Raw genomic sequence first — 18,413 nt, forward strand, 5'->3', positions numbered from 1 at the left:
CACTCTCAACAACCTGTGTCAGCATCCATACAATCACCCACGCTTCTGCCAGGCTGTTTGCAATGACACAGCCCACATCTCATAGTGCCCACAATCTTGCTTTTCAAGGAGACCGGCTTCTAAATGATCACAGCCGTCCTACCCACGGAATACACTGACAGAGTAGGCAGACAATGTACTTACTTCCTTACAGAGAAAGGCCCCTAAGTTAGACAACTTCCCTGAATATCTCATTTAATCCTGTGCTCTAACTGTAAATTACTTCCATCATCCTTCATCCAGATCAGTGTTTCTCAATCTATGGGTGGTGACCTCCTTGGGGGAGAGGGGGTTGAATGATCCTTTCAGAGGGGTCACCTAAGACCATCTGCATATCAGATATTTACATTACGATTCATAACTAGCAAAATTACAGTTATGAAGAAGCAATGAAAATAATTTTATGGTTGGGGGGGTCACCACAACAGGAGGAACTGTATTAGAGGGTTGCAGCAATAAGGAGGCTGAGAACCACTGAGCTAGATGAAACTATGAGGCCTGGAGAAAGAAAATCATGTATGATGGTCTCTGTGATTGACAGGCTAAGATAAAAGCCTCATTCAGACTCTAAATCTTACTCACGTTCCTCTGGAATATGCAGTTTATCAGTCAACACTACAATACAGAATTTGCCCACTAACAATACAGTAGGCAACGTGTGAACTCTGAAAGGTTTCTTTCTATTTGCACGATTGTGGCTAGGGAGGGAACTAGGGCCCTTCAGGGGCTAGGCTAGCCCTCTACCACTGAGTTCTATACCCCCAGCTCTGCAAAAATGCTTGTCATACAATTCCAAGAAGGTTCATCACATACATGTTAGTCCTAAATTTAAAGGGGGGTTGGGTGGAGAGGGAAGGAACAAGGGAAGGGGAGGGGGAGAAAAAACAAACAAGGGGGGAAGAAAGGGAAGCTACAAAGTCTCATCACTCCATTTTGCCTAAGGTTACTGAAAGGTTAAACCAAGTTAAATACATTGCCCAAGACCCCACAGTAACCCGGAGTCAGAGCCACAGGGAAACCCCAGGTGCTCTAACACAAAAGCCACACTATTTCCCCCTCCCCTCAACGAGTAGGTGGATTTCTTCAGATGCTAAAACCGACATCTCTCCGATAAAAAAAAAAAAAAATGGCAAGGAAGAACACCCTGAATCAAAATGAGAAAAGGTTAATATTGAGCCCCACCACCACCCCCAGTTTTCAGCGCAGGGCTTATGCATGTGGACTTCGGATACAGACCTCCTGGTTCATGAACCAGCCCCCCCCCCCCCCCCCTGCACTGCTGAGCTCTGTGACCTTGGGCATGTGACAGAAAAGGAACTTTGTTCTCAGTAAACTCTCTTGAGACTGGATAAAAGCTTCTAATCTTCCGTGGCTTGACAGTTGATTTCGTTAGGAAATGAGCCATCACTACAGATGGACACTCCGTTCCCGTTTTCTTCATGCTAACGTAACTTCCCCAGGTGTTTGTTTAAGCAGTATTTCCTTTTTACCCGGCACTGGCCCAAGTTCTTTCTGCGGGCTATTTCTTTCATTCATAGTCTCCTATGAGAAAATGTACATTCACCTTCTTTGACAAATGGAGAAACTGAGGCAGGGGGCTTATATGAAAAAGAGCAGCCCATCTGCCACAGTCTATTTTGCTGAGTCTCTGCTCAGCCTGCCCTACACTACAAAGTAATTAGTTACATGGTGATACTGTTGCTAAGGATGCTAAAAACAACTGTCTGTAAAAAAGTTATCACTTCAGGCATAGCGTTTGCTACCCAAGCACGAGGTCCTGAGTTCAGATCAAAAAAAAAAAAAAAAAAAAAAAAAAAAGCCAGGCACAGTGTGCTGCAGGCCCATAATCCTGGTGCTAGGTTTTAAATCTCTTAAATGAATTGTATTGGGGTCTTTGCTGAATAAGCAAGGAATTCTACAGTAAAGAACACAATACAAACAAAACTACAGACTTAAAACTCAGACATAATCATAAAGGCATTTTAGTGAAAGTTTCCTTATCTGATTGTGGCCATTTAAGATTGTCTTTAAAAAATATTATGGAAATAGAGTCAGAGCAAATTGATAAATGTAAGCTCTATAGCGCCCCTCTCTCTTTGTTGAGTTCTCTCATAATTTAAAGACATTTAAAAATCTGCTCTTTGCCTTTCAAGTACTATTTTATTCGAAAGATGCCAAACCCATCCAGTTAAATGGTGTTTTGACAGTTTGCAATGGGCCTCCCCCACAGCAGTCCGGAGGCTGGGTATCGAGCTCCCATTGGAGAGTCCCGGAAATTGGGGGGGGGGGGGTTGGAGAGCTGCCCATGAAGGCCAGGATCCCTGACTCTCAGGCCCTGTTCAAACACAACCATTGACACCTGTGGACGGCACCGAGGAGCTGGCATCAAAGCAGATTTTCCACTTAACCGGAAACTTGGGCTCAACTTTGCTCTCGGGTTCCCTGGTTCAAAAAGACATGGGGGACTAGGGGACAAGGAGGAGGAGGGGAGGTGGAGGGGAGGGTTGTAGGAGGAGAAGGCAGCAACAGCAGTCACTCCAACCTTACACATTACCTTTGTTTCCATGGCTGTGGAGTAAAGAAATTGAGGTGATCAACTTTTAAGGAAATAAAGGTTCCTTTGGCCTTGGAGTTTCCAAGATGGTAGCACGTGGCCACGTGGCCTCATTGCTTTGGGCCTGTGTATCATGGTGGCATGGCTGAGGCCCGTTCTCTTTATGGTTGCCAGAAAGCAAAAGGAGGAAGGAAAATGGGGACTTGGGGGCTCCAGTGCTCCCTTCAAGAGCATGCACTAAATGATAAGGTCCTCCCTCTGAAGACTCTGCCACTTGCCAACAGCCAACAGTACTACAGGTGGAGAACCAGCCTTCAGCACCTTGCCGAGGGGGAGCACAGCAGTAGAGCACAGGTGGCGCCTCTGAGCATGTGTGTCAACATGGGTGTGTGACATCTCAGTGATTAAGAGGGATGGAGTCTTTAGAATTTAATAGGTGTGGCTTCCGGTTCTAAACCCCTGGACTTCCTAGCATTCTTTTCCTTGCTAATCCCAGGCAAATATTCTGAATCCTTCTGAACTTTGTTTATTTAATAAAACTCAGGATTGGCAAAAGGCAGGGTGATGGGGGTGGAAGGGGGAGGGATAGTCCTCAAGTCATTGTATTATGTACTTCAAAATATTTTTGCTTGGAAATCTTATGCAGTTTGTGGCTCAGTGTCTCCTTCCTGGTGAGTTCAACATATACTAACTTAAAAACTAGTCTTACTAGCCTTACCTAATAAACTGCCCTTTCACTTCTTAGGCAGCTACAACTCTTGGTACCTTTCACAGAAATGGTAACATGTGAAGTGCCAGTTGCCAGGACATAGGATAGTCTATCATTTGATTATCCCCATCGAAACGCCTACCTTGTAGTTACTTCTGTCCACTGGAATGTGGGGATAGTAAAATACACAGAGAAAAAAAAACTAGAGGGTCACAAAGCCAACAAGTGATAAAAACAAAGATAAGTCTTGTCCTCAGCTCTTGTCACTCAGGTGGGCTCCAGTAACAGAGGACATGGTCCTTAGTAATCAATGAATTGCCTACTCACTGAAAATTATGCCTGTAAGTGGTGGCCAAACTAGCCTCTAGAGCTATGGACGTATGAAATGAGTAATATTTTTTTAATTTAGCACTTTAAAAAAAAGGAAACGTTTCCAAACAATTGTCCAACCCAAAGCAGACACACATTCATTTCACTGCGTGTTGACTGAGCATCCACCGTGAGCCCCTGTGCTAGGCAACGGTAACTATGACTTTCCGTCCAAATGCTCTCCCTGGCAGCTGTTGGCGCTATCTGAATCACTTTTGCTTTCTAGTCGGGGTTCCTGTAAACAGAATCTGTATCTCCACAGAACTGAAGAAGTTCCACGAATGTGCTTGCTGAGTCACGCTACATCCCTCTGGGTGACAACACTGGCAACATTGCAAATTCACGGAGGAAATGCCTGCGTCAGCTTCCTCGTCTGCATAAGGAAATTTAAAAAGGAATGACATCTACCTCCCAGAAGAAAAGCTAAGTGAATTGATTATGGAACTACTTTCTACGAAGCACCATTTTGCCACATTTTATTACCAAACTGGTTAAATTTTGTAAAATGATGGTGAGAACTTTATTTATTTATTTATTTATTTGGTTTTTCGCGACAGGGTTTCTCTGTGGCTCTGGAGCCTGTCCTGGAACTAGCTCTGTAGACCAGGCTGGTCTCGAACTCACAGAGATCCGCCTGCCTCTGCCTCCCGAGTGCTGGGATTAAAGGCGTGCGTCACCATCGCCCGGCTGGTGAGAACTTTAAAATGGCTTCACATTTCAGTACTTTACATGGATTATAGCATTTATATCCTTCAACTTGACTTATTTATTTGGGGGCATGTGCACAGAAATGCTAACAGTAAGTGGCCAAGTCAACTTTATACTGAAAAGTCTGTTATTTAAAATGTTGAAGTATATAATGGACTTAGAAAGAGCCCTTTGATTGTGAATGATAGATTTCAAAACTAGCTGTAAGTATTAGAAACTATTTCTGAATTTTTAAATTAAAACTCTTCACAGTGAATGTGTGTTTACTTGGAATAAAACCTTGCATCTTAGTAAATTACCAGACATAATTCAAAAAGCGAAAAAGAGGTTTCTACTGTTTCCTAAGTAGAGTTAGGGCACAGATTACTGTGGCTTTTCAACATTATAGCATATGCAAAAGGTTTGGTGGGCGGTGGTGGTGCATGCCTTTAATCCCAGCACTCGGGAGGCAGAGGCAGGAGGATCTTTGTGAGTTTGAGGCCAGCCTGGTCTACAAGAGCTAGTCCCAGGACAGGCTCTAAAGCTACAGAGAAACCCTGTCTCGAAAAACAAAAACAAACAAACAAACAAAAAGGTTTAAAACACTCTCCTGGGGAGGGCTTAAATTTAAAAAGCCACTTTCTAATTTGTTACAAAAATAAAAAAACTATGCGAATTGTATTTCTACATAAAATTAACTTCACCTTGATATTAAAAGCTTCACATGAATCATCGCCTTTCCAATGCTCATGAATCTTGCCTAGCCCCTTGATGACTCCGCAGTTCAGCCTCTATGCGGACCACCTGGAAACAACAGCCACCTGCGCTTCCTCTATGAAGCTGCAACTTCCAAGGGGAGAGACCTGTGTGGCGCTCCACCTAGCAGGATGCACCAAAAAGGTCTCCAGTGAGGCCTGCCAAGCACAAGCTGTTGACTAGTGTCCCGGATCCAGACGGAAGCAGCCACAGAGGTATGGGTTGGTGGTGAAAACTGGGAAGGCCTCTTGTGTTTATCATTTCCTACGCACTGAAGTGTTAGTGTATATAGAAGCCTAAATAATGGCCTGGCGCAGGACTCCTGGGCTTTGTTTTGCAATCCCTTGGGCTTGGTTTTCTAGATCATGGTATAAACTATTTTCTCTGCACACATCTCCACTCTCCCTTCCCAGGACTCATCCTGCTACACTCCAGCAGCGACTTGAGTTTTAACAGCATAACACACAGTACCCAGGAGGGAGCAAGACCTTTAGAACAAAACAGCCCATTTTCTCTCTTAACTCTGTTCTTTGAAACCCAGTGTGTTTTCATAAGGTGGTTGTTGGGGGGCAGGGAGAGGACACCCCAGAATACAGCAGAAAGCTCACCACTGTAGAGTATCTAGGGATCCTTCCCAAGCATCCACCACTAAACAGTTTTGCGTGTCCGCAGCAATCTCATCTATGCGCACTCAAAGACACACAAGCCAGTCATGAGCTGTGGTTCACCCAGGAGTTTAGTAAGCACACTAAGATGGAAAAAGGTCATTTGCTTCCAAGAGTCCATGTATATCAAGGTGAAAAAGAATTTCTAAGCACCCATGGGGCTTTTGTTCCTAGGATGAACTCCTGGTGGCAACACAATTATATGTGTGCAAAGCAAACCCCCTAACTGCCCCTCCCCCCCCTCCCGGCCAGGCTGTGCTCTTCTTCCCTCCAGGGTTTACCCAGGGACATAGTTACACAGCAGAGATGCCCTTTTGCAAAGATGACTCAGGCTTGCTTTTGTAAGTGGGGGACTGTGGATGGATGGGTTTCTCTGTGCTCTTTTCACTCCCTCTTTCGCGGTCACCCTAGTGAGCAAAGGCATTCTTTGCAAGGCAACAAGGAGATGTTTCAGCTGCCGTCTGTGTGCAGAGAACACACACACACACACACACACACACACACACACAAAGGCCACCTAATCACGCCCCTCCCGACAAAACCAGGCTCTAATCCACAGCCCTCAAGAGAGCCAAGCGGCGCCAGCAACTACAGGTGCAGCGTCAAGTGTGAACGGGGCATCCCGACAACCAAAGGACGGCTATTGCTGTCTTTGTTTTTCAATTGTCTGGATTAGCGCCTCAATTGTGAACTTTCTTTTTAATAGGCAACTCATTACTCTCTGGCAACACTCAGAATTGAGCATTGTAGCCGTTGCCATGCACAGTTTTTCAGAGGAATCTCTAGTCTCTTGGCGGCAGGACGGTCCGGCTGACTTTTAAATATTCTGACATCCACAAGGAGAACCGTGGCTTGTGACATCTAAAGAAAATCTGTTGTCAGCTATGCGTCCTGTATCTAGTATTAGCCAAGGAAGTGAGGTGGACGGGGATTGCTCTAGAGGCACTCGGGACCCTGGCAAATGCTGAGGCAAACAAGGACTTGGCAAACATCACTACAGAGCTAGCCTTCCCCCAAGCCTCCCTGTTCTGTCCATTTCGATGGCCGCAGCTGCCGCCTCTCACCTCCATTGTCTTCTCAGTATTAACTCATGGATGCGACTCAGGGATGCGGAGACTTAGTGACTTGTCCAAAGTCACACACCTAGAGACAGATGAAAGCACACAGCCCTTCCTCTGGTTCTCTCCACTCATGCTTTCTGACACATCACCAGGTTTGTTCTTCTGCAAAGCACACAGCCCTTCCTCTGGTTCTCTCCACTCATGCTTTCTGACACATCACCAGGTTTGTTCTTCTGCAAAGCACACAGCCCTTCCTCTGGTTCTCTCCACTCATGCTTTCTGACACATCACCAGGTTTGTTCTTCTGCAAAGCACACAGCCCTTCCTCTGGTTCTCTCCACTCATGCTTTCTGACACATCACCAGGTTTGTTCTTCTGCTTTCACCCCATACAGATGTTGGAGTCTGGCAGGACGACACAGAGAAGCATGACCTCGAAAACGGACGTTGTGGGACTGTCTGTCTATTTAGGAGTCTTCCTCACTCACAGAACTCAGAACATTAGAAGAGAGAGGAGGTCTTCTTCAATTAGAAACATCATTCTTGTTTTAGAGAAATAACAAGCGGTAGGTGAGATTCCTAAAGATTAAACCTTAATGTCTCCCAATAATGCGCTGTATTTGCACTGAAGCAATGACTACAAAAATCTCAGAAGTAAAAAGGAAGCTCCTGCACCATCTGGTTCCAATTTCTCTCTTAGAAGGGTTTTTAGAAGAGAAGGGATTTTAGAAGCAAAGGCACAGAGAAGTAGCCAGCCCTACTCTCCCATCTTTCAGATGAGGAAACAGTTTTGGAGGGGTCCAAAGATTTCCCAAAGTCACACAACTCGATATCCAGGTTATAAAAAGAACACAGGGGCTGGAGAGATAGATGGCTCAGATGAACAGAGCACTGGGTGCTCTTCAAAAGGACCCAGGTTCAATTCCCAGCACCCGCATGGCAGCGCACAACTGTCTGTAACTCCAGTTCTAGGGGATCTGACACCCTCACCCACCTACATGCAGGCAAGTCACCAATGCACATATAAAGAAATATAAAGAAATTTTAAAAAGAAAAGAACACCAGAGTCCCCTAATAGCCAAGGCAGTGTGTTAGTCTAGAAGCAACCAGCAAAATACAGCCCAAAGGATACAGGCAACACAACAGTCTTCCCTCGGATGACACACATCATACTTTTTGGGGGAAAAAAAAGAACCAGGAGGCCTAATTATATGAAAAGCGCCCCACCTTCTTTTGTTTCTGGATAGACAGAAATAGGTAGGGAAAGATAATGATAATGCCAGCTCTAGCCCCAGTAAACAGTGTTTCAGTGTGCCCATAATTAAGACAAAAGGGAGCAGCAAAAAACAGCAGGGCAGGAGCCAATGGTTTCCATGAAGCAGAGACACAACAACCCCGAGTGCCGGGGCACAGCTACTGTTCAAGCATCCCATCCGGGTGTTCTCTCTCTCCACAGGGGTGACTAAGACCAAAGGCGGAACTGCTCCAGCTGCTGCTGATTCACTTACTTGAACAGATAACAGATCTCTACTCAGAGATTTATAGCCCAGTGTCTTACCCTGATTTACAGATGGCAACATCGCAGAAGTTGAGAAAATGGGGGGGAGGGGGCGTCCCCAAACTCATAGAATGGGGGGAACTATCACCAGCTGTTGCCTGGTAAGGAGGGGGATGAATGTACATCCTCGCCGAGAAGAGCAATGACAATACACAGATAGGAAGCTGACCTTAGTCTTCAGGACGACAGGCCCTCAGAACCAATGATGAACTTGGCACAAGTACATAAATTGAAGGGTAAATCAAAGGAACGTGTGTCCCCCCCAACATTTTCTGGGTCCCACTCTACTTCTCTCCTTTACTTTCGACTTGAAAGAAAACTTTAAAGAGCTTCCCATTGGCAGGTCCACGCACCATCCTGGAGTTCAGGCCTTCCTAGTTTGCCCTGTCAGCTTGTAATGAAGTCGAGGCGCTGAATTAAAGGATCCGGATTTAGAAAAGCTGGCTCTCTGCTTTGCTCCTCAGAGGTCATTTTCCTCTGGCTTTTAAATTGGCGGGAAGGCAATTCTCTTCAGACAGTAGTTAGAGTGAGCTACTGTTCGGGGACAGTGACTGTCTATCCCCTGTAGTCCCATCAGCCACCATCTGAGAAACATCTTCATAACTATTTCACTAACATCACACAGATTACAAAACGGAAATCCCAAGACGCCATTTGCCTAAGGTCATTTGTCTCCTCAGTGGTAAAACAGGAATTGAAGCCTAAGTCTCTCACAGGCTAAGCCTAGAGTCCTCCCCGAAACACGTGTTTGAGATGCTCCACCAACTGGGAGACAGAGGAAAGGGAACATAAAAGAAACTTCCAACCCTGAAAGAGGAGCTATTTGGGCAGGGATTTCATTTTCAACCTTACTTAAGGTGGCAGTGAGATTCCGCTCACCTGTCAGCAAAGAGCAAAGGCTCACTCAGGATTCGCTATCTTCACATCAGCAGTTAGGGACATAAATAAAATTTAGCAATTTTAATTGGTTTGGCACCGACTTTCAGATTCCCATATGGTTATTTTCCCTGTTTTATGTTAAATGTAATCGACTTCGCACTTGAGCCTCAATGTCTTGGCAGAATGTATCAATTAAAAGCTGCATGAATTAGGACTACTGGAAGCACACACTTCAAACTGAGTGACTGCAGGGACGAGATTTTAAAATGCTCTTTTTACAAACACGTTCATGTCCTATATCGTAACTGCCATTGTCACCCGCGTGACAAATATCTCATACACAGAAAGAGGGTATTTCTCTAGTATCGTCAAAGCTAACATCCTATGTGTTGCTTCCTTGGGAGCTTCAGTGTTCTATCCCTAAAATAGACCTTTCCTCATTGTTTTCAAGACAGACCTTTCCTGTCGACATCCACAGCACCCACAACTATGGAAACCTGTAAGGGACTAAAATGTAAGCACACAACAGACAGAAGCATGAACGCAGCAAGCTGACCACACCACTGGCCTTGCAATATGGCCTCTCAATGGTAATGCATCGTGTCAGGGTCCTGTGTTTTTAAAAATAGCTGCTTATTGAGAGCGATACAGTGTCTAAGCCAGAGTCACCGTTTTCTTTAGATACCGTAAATTCGTGCACTATGAGAGGGGGGGTGGGGAAACAAACACAAAGAGAAACTTCAAAAATACAAAAGACCTTCCTCATTGCAGATTTAAGACATAATTTATTGTCCTGGTTGCCCAGCATGCCGCTGTGTGTACTTATTTTCCAAATACTGAAGCCTATCACTGGTACTAAGTAAATCTAAGGGTCATCCATGAGGCCCCAAGTGGCTGCTGATGGAATTTTCACACTTATTTAGTTTGACTGAAGGCTCAAAATGCCTGGTATCCCTACGATTCTTGCCAAGCTGTATAACTTAGATTGAAATCCTTTAAAGGGTTATGATTAAATTCTTTTATCACTTATTGGGTAATGAGAGCATATGGAACAAGGGGGCTAGAAGGGAAGTTGGTATTGTTCCTATATTGACAGTAGAGTATTTAATAGATTTTCCTTCCAGGCAAAGATAACATCCAAAATTAAAAAGAAGAAGAAGAAAAAGAACCTGGCTTTCTCTTAGTGTCCCGTTCCCTATACCATGCCTTACACATGCACAGCTGTGCAGAAAATTTCCTTGCTACTCTTGGATTAGGAGACTTGACGACCGGAAAGAGAATCTAATCCCTTCCTTCATTGCCGTGGATTATTTGATTGATTTTGTGCTTTTTTTTCCCCCAATGTCCAAATTTTTTTAGGAACAAGAATGTGAATATCTAGAAGTATCCTTAAGGGAAACCTTGAAGGCCATTAGAGGGGAGACAATGAATGCCTTCATTCAATGAGAGCACTCCCCTCTTTCTGCCGACAAACCCTTCAGCAGCAGCAAGTTCCCCCCCTAAGGGCCTGCACTTTAACTTGGTCCGAACAGGTCAAATTTCTAAAATACTTAAGTCATCTCAAATGTCTCTGGTCGGCAGCACTGAGTCACCCTTGCCACCGGCCACAGCCTTTCAGGCTGGATCTACCTCTTTCTGGTTTTCAATGGAATTATTCCATGTAATCCTATTTACACAGCCATTTCATCAAAGCGAGAAAGGCGATTACAGAGCTCTCGCGCTTGTTTTGCAAAGAGGGTGCAAGGATCATCAATCCTACTGACTCTCAGAGTGACTCCATAGCCCATTGCTGGGCTTTGGTGTGTTGGACATTAACCTTGTCTGTCTCCTGTTTTCTTGTTTAAATAAGAAGGTTGGGGCTCCCTTCCGGAACCAGAAGCTGCTCCACTCTGAGCTGCCACCATTATTCATGGAAGCAGATGCTCTTATAAGAAAAGAAATTGGTACCCCACCCTTGTTTATTATTCCACAAAGCAGAAGGCAAGTACACACCAAGCAAACACAGCAAAACTTTTCTTTGTTGCAGGAATTGTTCACATCCCCATCTCAGAAGCACACTGATCTCAGGTGTGCTGCCTTGGGTAAAAACTAACCTGCATGCAGGGGCGGATACCTGCCATTCATTTTTCTTCTCCCCCCGCCCCCCCCCCCCAACCTCACTGACTCAGGGAGAGTGTTCTAGGGGAAACACCTCCAGTATGCCAAGCCATGCTCCCTTCCCTGTCCCTTTCCAAGCCCAGGATAGGTGCTTTATTCTTGCTGTTTCCTAATGGGTCCGTTTCCAAGCCTAGCTATCTATTTAAAATAAGATGTCATATGAGTAATTTAATTAATTACTTGCAACACACCGACGCCCTGATCAATGCAGCAGAAGAGTACAAACCCTCAAATCTCATTCCCTTCCATACATTTCAGAAACTGCAATCACCCACAGAAGTGAAAGAGCTGCTTTACCCAACCTGCTGCAGCTAACAGAACAAATCAGAAAGGAAGAACCGTGAAGAGGTAGCAACCGCCGAGGGTAAAAAGAACTACAGACAGGAATACTACAGTAGCTCTTTCTAACCCCGAGCCAGATCTGTGCGTCAACGAAGAAAAGACGTAATTGTACCCCCGGGCAATGTTTTATGCATAAAGCGCAATTTAGCGACCCTGGGCATTATCTCAATGACTATCCTTAGGAGGTGCACATTTAGAAAAAGAAAGGAAAAGAAAAAAAAAAGAACTTTTACTGTTTTGTAATGGAAGAGGGCTTCATGCAGTGTGGAAGTACTACAACTCCATCTAGAGCTTTCTGAAGGGCCCACCCATAGCTGTGAACCCGGCCGACTTCTCAGGCTGCCAAGTTTTCCCCGCCTGCCGGGCAGGTTCTACACCCCTCCTGGCGCTGCCGCCTAGGAGCTCAGGGTTGGCTTCACTCCAGTGCCTGCACCCGCGTCCGCACCGCGTCCCGCGCCCACCTGGGGACTGCATAGATAAATCTGACTGCCAGAGCAAGCGAGGGTGGCGCGTGGGAAGCTGTTTCATAATCTCCCCGAATCCGCGGGGAAACACCTCCCGTGCTAAAATAGCCTTCCCTGTGAGAAGTCGAACTCCCAGGCCAAAGAGCGAAGCCAGCATCTGCGGCTTGCGACTGACAGCTCCAAACTTCGCTGCTGCGGCTGCAAACTTGCCACCGTCTCCCTCTCACCCTTGGCGCTCCCCAGCTCCCGGGCTCACCCCCCAACCCCCGCAGCGGGGAGGCTCGGGCTCGCACACCACGCCTGCCTCCCCCGCACCTTCCTGGCTCACCCGACGGGCGCAGCCCCACATGGCCCGGCTGCCGGTCCCAGGGCACGCTGGGCTCCCCAGGGCTCCGGGCGCGATTTTCTTGGAAAGGCTTCGAGCACCTCCCGGGCGTGCCCTACTCACTTGTGTCTTCTTCATAAGGAAAGGCAGCGCTGCGATCCAGCCCAGGCAGCGGTGTGGCGACTCCGTTTAGCTGTTCTGGTGCTCCAGCATATTGCACGAGCAGCGGCTGCAGATAGTCCCAGCATTGGGTAGCCCGAGCGCAGCGCCCTATCCTCGGCCCGTTGCTTTTCCGCGACACCCCCGGTCCCGGCGACAGACAGCAAATGAAGCCCGGACTGCTGAGCCGCCGGCGCTTTTTATATACAGCTCCCTCCCGCCCGCCCGCTCGCTTCGGACACGCCTCCTTCTCTTCCGGAGCCTCGGGGGAGCCAAGTAGCTCGCTCTGGAGGGCGGGGATCGTCCCAGAGGTTCGACCGATCCGGCCTCGTCCGTCCGTCCCCCGCCTGGGTCCTGGCCAGAGTCCACTGGGGCGCGGGGCGTCTCAGTGGACTCAATCGAGCAACCTGCAGCCGTCGCCCGGGCAGCGCGACCCAGATCTGCAGCCGCACCTCGCACCGCTTGGGGACTGCGGTTCCACCCGGCGCTCCGGAGAGAGTCTCAGCTCCGTCTATTACCGTGAAGCAGCGCCTCGCGACAGACTTCACCTGGTTCTGAGCAAAGCCTTTTCCCCGCCCCGCCTTAGGGAAATAGAACCAACAACAAAAAAAAGTTTAATTACAACCTATGGTTTAGCCATTGTCTTGGTCCGTCTTTCTTTCCTCCTCTATTACTTTAGTGAGAAACTTATTGAGTCAGGGTCAAATGTTACTAAGGGAGATGTTTCCGAACAGTTTACTACATACAGTGCCTTTTGAAAACAAAATTGAAAGAGATTACTAACTGTACGAGCTGTCCTCACCACAAGGGTTTTAAAGATCCACTTTTTGGTTAGGAAAGTTCGTAAAAATCGGAACGATAATGCAATGGTCAAAGTAATAACTAACACCATTATGCGATGGCTCAGTTATTACGTACTAGGTGTTGTGTAAGAACTATGCATAAATTATCTCTTTAAATCTTTTCTATGGACCTGGTGCCTGCATATGTGTCCCATTTTACAGATAAAGAAATGGCCTCAGGAGGTTAATTTTCCCAAATAGCCAAGTAAGAGAGTTATGATTTAAATCCAAAACCTTGGATATACTGCCTTTAAAAAATGCCAAACAATAATATTCTTGATTTTCCAAAAGCACTTCAATATTTTTACGCGCAACTGGGGGATAATAAAGAAGCATCTGGTAATTCTTATAAAGAAAATATTGACCCAGCACCCCCATCAGTAATCATTTGGAGCAAGCGAGCCGTATAAATTTAGGAGTCCAGTCATTCTCATAAGAGAGGAGTATTCCAGACTTGCCTTGATTGGCTCGGTTGCCATTGTTAAAAAAAAAAAAAAAAAAAAAAAAAACGAATGTGCCGAAGTCACTGTGTTGCTTGTCTACAGCAGCTGTGAGAACTTAACACAGACTAAACGGCGGGAAGCATCGCACGTTAGTCTTAGTGTTTGGGGGTCAAAAGTCCAAAATGCCTATTGTTGAAGGCAAATCAGCTGTTGCCAAGACACATTCCTCTAGGCAGGCTTGAGTGAGAGAGAGACTTCATTTCCTCGCCTTTCCCAGCTTCTAAGGTTGCCCAGGTTCGCAGACTCATAGCCACCTTTATCTTCAAAGCCAGAATTGCTAAACTGAGCCTCCTATCAGCCAACTTTTACCTTCTGGTCGGCCTCCCTGTGGCACTTCTAAGGATTTAGGAGATTGCATTGGTTTACCGGGGGTTATCCGCAATAATCTTTCCACTTTCAAAGCAATTGTTTAGCAATCTAAATTCCACTGACAGCTTGGATTCTTGACAGAAGTGCTAGGGAACATAAATCACAGATTCCAAGCACCGGAGCATGGCTGCTTTAGGGGCTAATATCCTGTCTACGTCACTCATCTGCAAGCTTGTGGAGAACAGAGCGGAGGCAAATCTCTGTGCATCCTCGGTGGGAGCTCCCAGCTGGAAGAGTAAGTCCTTCTGAAGTTATAAGATTATTAAATTTTAATGAGGGAGACCAGAAGAAAAGCTGAAGATATTATATAACTGTCTGATTAAAAAAAAATAGCCAAAAGGTACAGCAAACCCTTTTGACCAGAACAAGAAGGCAAAATGGCACCAAATATAAGCACAGTGGAAAAAAATCTTTAAACTAAGGGGTCCCTCCTGGCAATCCTTGTCTTGACACAGCCCTTCACTGGCTCTTTGGTTTGTCAGACAGAATCTCCCAAATACCTGCTATATGTACAAAAGAGCTTTATCACTATAGTTTGTGTTGAGATCTAATGAGAGATGGTTTTGAGGAAGGCTGATTTTCCTTCAGATTTCTCAACAGACTGTACAACTTGTCTCCAAGGTTCAAAGCCAGGCAGGCATCGCAGCCACAAGGAAACCTGAGATGATTTTATGTGGGTTCATGGCTTATACAAATGGTGAACTTGTTCATAGCATTAGTATATGCAAAGAAGTATATTTAATAATGTAATCGGTCAACAAAATATAACAAATGATTGAGGCTCAAACCTTTTCTGTATAAATTGTCTTTATCAAGAACTAGTATTAACAATCGTGGGCTTGGTGGTGCGTGCCTTTAATCCCAGCATTTAGGAGGCAGAGTTGGGTGGTTCTCTGTGAGTACCAGTAAGACAAGGCTACATAATAGATTTGGTCAAAGAAGGAAGGGGATAGGTGAGTATAAATACGTAAAATATTAAAAAGAAATGCTTAATAGGAATAGTTGAGGCATAGCAAGTGTTTTCCTCTATTAAGTTACTTTGTGGGACTGAGGAGAGAACTCAGTTATAAAGAGCACGTATTGCATTGCTAGAGGACCCAAGTTTGAGTCCCAGAACTATTAGCTGGATGTAACTCCAGCTTCAGGAAACCCAGTCCTCAATTCTGAACCCCACTGGGCACCTACACACTTGTAGCAGACACATATACACACACATGCACATGAATAAGAATAAATATTTTAGAAAAGGATTACTTTTATGTGAACCAATGTGATGACTTAACAGGTAAAATACTTGCAGGGCAAATCTGATGACCTGAATTAAATCTCCGGAACCCGTGTAAAAGTGGAAGGAGAGCATCATCTCCACAAAGTTGTCCTCTGCCCTCATGTGCACACTCTGACATGTATGTATCCCCACATACATCCTATATATGCATGCACAATAACGAGACATGAAAACATTTAAAAATTATTTTTGAAGTCAAGAATTTTTTCCCTAATATTTGACAAATATTGCATATTTGTATCATGTACATTTTATTATATATATACACTTTAAATTCTATTTTTTATTATACATGGGCATTTTGCTTGCTTGTATGTGTTGTGCATCATGTGGTACCCAAGGAGGCAGGAATAAGGTGTTGGATCCCCAGGAACTGGAGTTACAAATGGTTGTGAGCTGCCTTGTGGTGCTGAGAATTGAACCCTGGTCCTCTGGGAGAGCAATCTCTATTCTTAACCACTCAGACACTGCTTTAAGCCTATAGTGAGATTTTAAAATCAAACTTAAGTCTACTTTCTCATCAATGTCTAGGTATACAGCACATTGTCCACTGTGGTTACCACACTGTCATTTGGGTGATCCAATCAAGTGACTTAAAGGTCAAGGAAATATAAAGAGTACATGAGAGGGATTGGGAAGAGATGATAGTAAATTGAACATTGTGGGTCAACTCATCCTAGGCTGAGCAGTGGGTGAGAAATAGTAGTCCTCATAGTTGATATTTTTCAGCAGACGCAGGTCGTCATGAGTCCTTATCATGAGAACCAAAAATCTATTAATACAGAAAAGATGATGCCCTGGTAGACAAGGCCCATGGGGTGTTTCCTCATGGAAACAGTAGGCTCCTTTCCACACAGTTCACAGTTCAAGATGCAGTAGGCTGGGCAGAAAGCCTTCGTACGGCTATCTAGTCTTTTATACTTCTGATGCTATTGGTAGGTAATTCTTTGTGCATTTTTTAAAATTAGTAGAATTGATGGAAAACTTTGGGGCGATTTACTCTTTCTGTTGTTGTCAGACATGTTTAATTTAGAAAAATAGATTTTATAAATCTTTGTCTTGAACACAGGACCTGTCTTGTGTTCACTTACCATTCTGTGGTTGTCTTCTTCCTTTAGATAGTATGATTTTAAGAGCAGATTTGTGTGTGTGTGTGTGTCTCTCTGTGTGTGATATATTTGTGTTTATGCACATATGTGTGAGATGCGCTCATATGTGGGAAGTCAGAGTTCTAAACTTGGAATCTGCCAGGTTATATAGTTTTTGAGACAGGGTCTCTCACTACACCTGGACCACAACAATTTCATCTAAACTGGCTGAACACCCATAATCTACCTGGGCTTACAGGCCTATGTGTTCATGCATTATTCTGACCTGCACACTGAGGATTTGTATTTATGCTTGTGTAACATGCTTGTGTAACATGCTTGTGTAACAAGTATTTTACCTAGGGAGCCACGCCCCAGCCTCATGTACCTGTTCTTTTTAAAAAGTGGCACACCGAATTGAATCCTGCACAGTCTAAGCAAACTGTACCAAAAGGATGCCATCCAGTTCCAGTTTAGATAACTAAAGAGGAACAAGCCAAAGGGCAAGAATCATTCTCTGATTACAGAATCCCCTTTGCTGAAAAGCCTTTGGTGGCTTGCCACTGCTCTTGTCGTAGAGAATCCAGAACCTGCAGGATGGTGATGATGCACGCCTTTAATCCCAGCCACCAGGAGGCAGAAGTCAGAGGATCTCTGTGAGTTTGAGGCAAGCCTGGTCTACAGAGCGAGTTCCAGGACAGCCAGGACTGTTTCACAGAGAAAACCCTGTCTAGGAGTTGGGGGGGGGGGGGGAGGAAAGGCGGGAGAGAGGAAGGAAGGGAGGGAGAGAGGGCTGACTTTAAGGCTTCCCAGGCATATCCTGAGCTGCTCTAGAGGTAAGCCATTTTCCTGCTCCCCACAATAGGCTCTCCTCTCAGTGCAGCTGCAGCTCCCTTTTCCACTCTCTCTTCTTCACCTAGGACATATCTGCCCAGTATTCAGGGAGGAATCAATGCACCCTGTAGTCCCTTCTTCAGTGAAGCTACTCCTGACGGCTTCCATTTGCTCGACTCGTCTTATTATAAACTGAATCATAAATCCCTTGCCTTACAGAAAACAGCTGCGACTTCACATCTGTTTGCTTTCGTGATCATTTTGCGCAAACCAAAGAGTGTGCACACCTTCCCGTGTGCATAATTTCATCTGTAGGGGCTAGGACTGGGAGCACAATGCCGAGACAACTACCAAATACCAATCTGACTAAGTTCCAGAGACCATCTATGAGCCCGTTATTAGAGACATGAGTCTGAGAGCTAGAACCTCTGGGTGCATGTCAGAAGAACTAATTCAACTTTACAAAAATAACTCTTGTTATCTAGTCACCAGTTCACTTAGTAGACAATACTTTCCCAAAGCACTGTTTTCCTCCAAATACTAACAATTAATAGTCAATAACTGATTTCTGCCAAAATACTTTAATATTATTAGTAATTTCTTCCAACTCATTGCCCATTCTTATCTCTTTCACATTGTGGATTATTTTTTTCCAACTCATTGTCCGTCCTTCAGAGAAGTCTGTGAATCTCACCTAACTATCTGCGGATAGCATTGCAAATTTGCTGCCAAATTTACTGTTACGTGTGTACAAATCAAGCCATGC

The 18,413-nt window shown here is 45.1% G+C and overlaps 1 protein-coding gene across 3 annotated transcripts in view; it reads right to left on the minus strand.

The window, feature by feature from the left end:
- The window catches only part of Kitlg (KIT ligand), an 85,275-nt gene extending 72,375 nt beyond the window's left edge, over positions 1–12,900 (minus strand). For all 3 annotated transcript variants that reach the window (XM_041667506.1, XM_041667496.1, XM_041667486.1), the window contains exon 1: positions 12,688–12,900. In XM_041667506.1, coding sequence (XP_041523440.1) covers positions 12,688–12,702 — 15 coding nt within the window. In that variant the 5' untranslated portion in view covers positions 12,703–12,900. The remainder of the gene's footprint in view (positions 1–12,687) is intronic.
- Positions 12,901–18,413: the final 5,513 nt, after the last annotated feature.

This window comes from Microtus oregoni, unplaced genomic scaffold (genome assembly GCF_018167655.1).
Source record: "Microtus oregoni isolate MIOR12 unplaced genomic scaffold, Mior012 000001F_ref0000356, whole genome shotgun sequence".
Lineage (NCBI taxonomy): Eukaryota > Metazoa > Chordata > Mammalia > Rodentia > Cricetidae > Microtus > Microtus oregoni.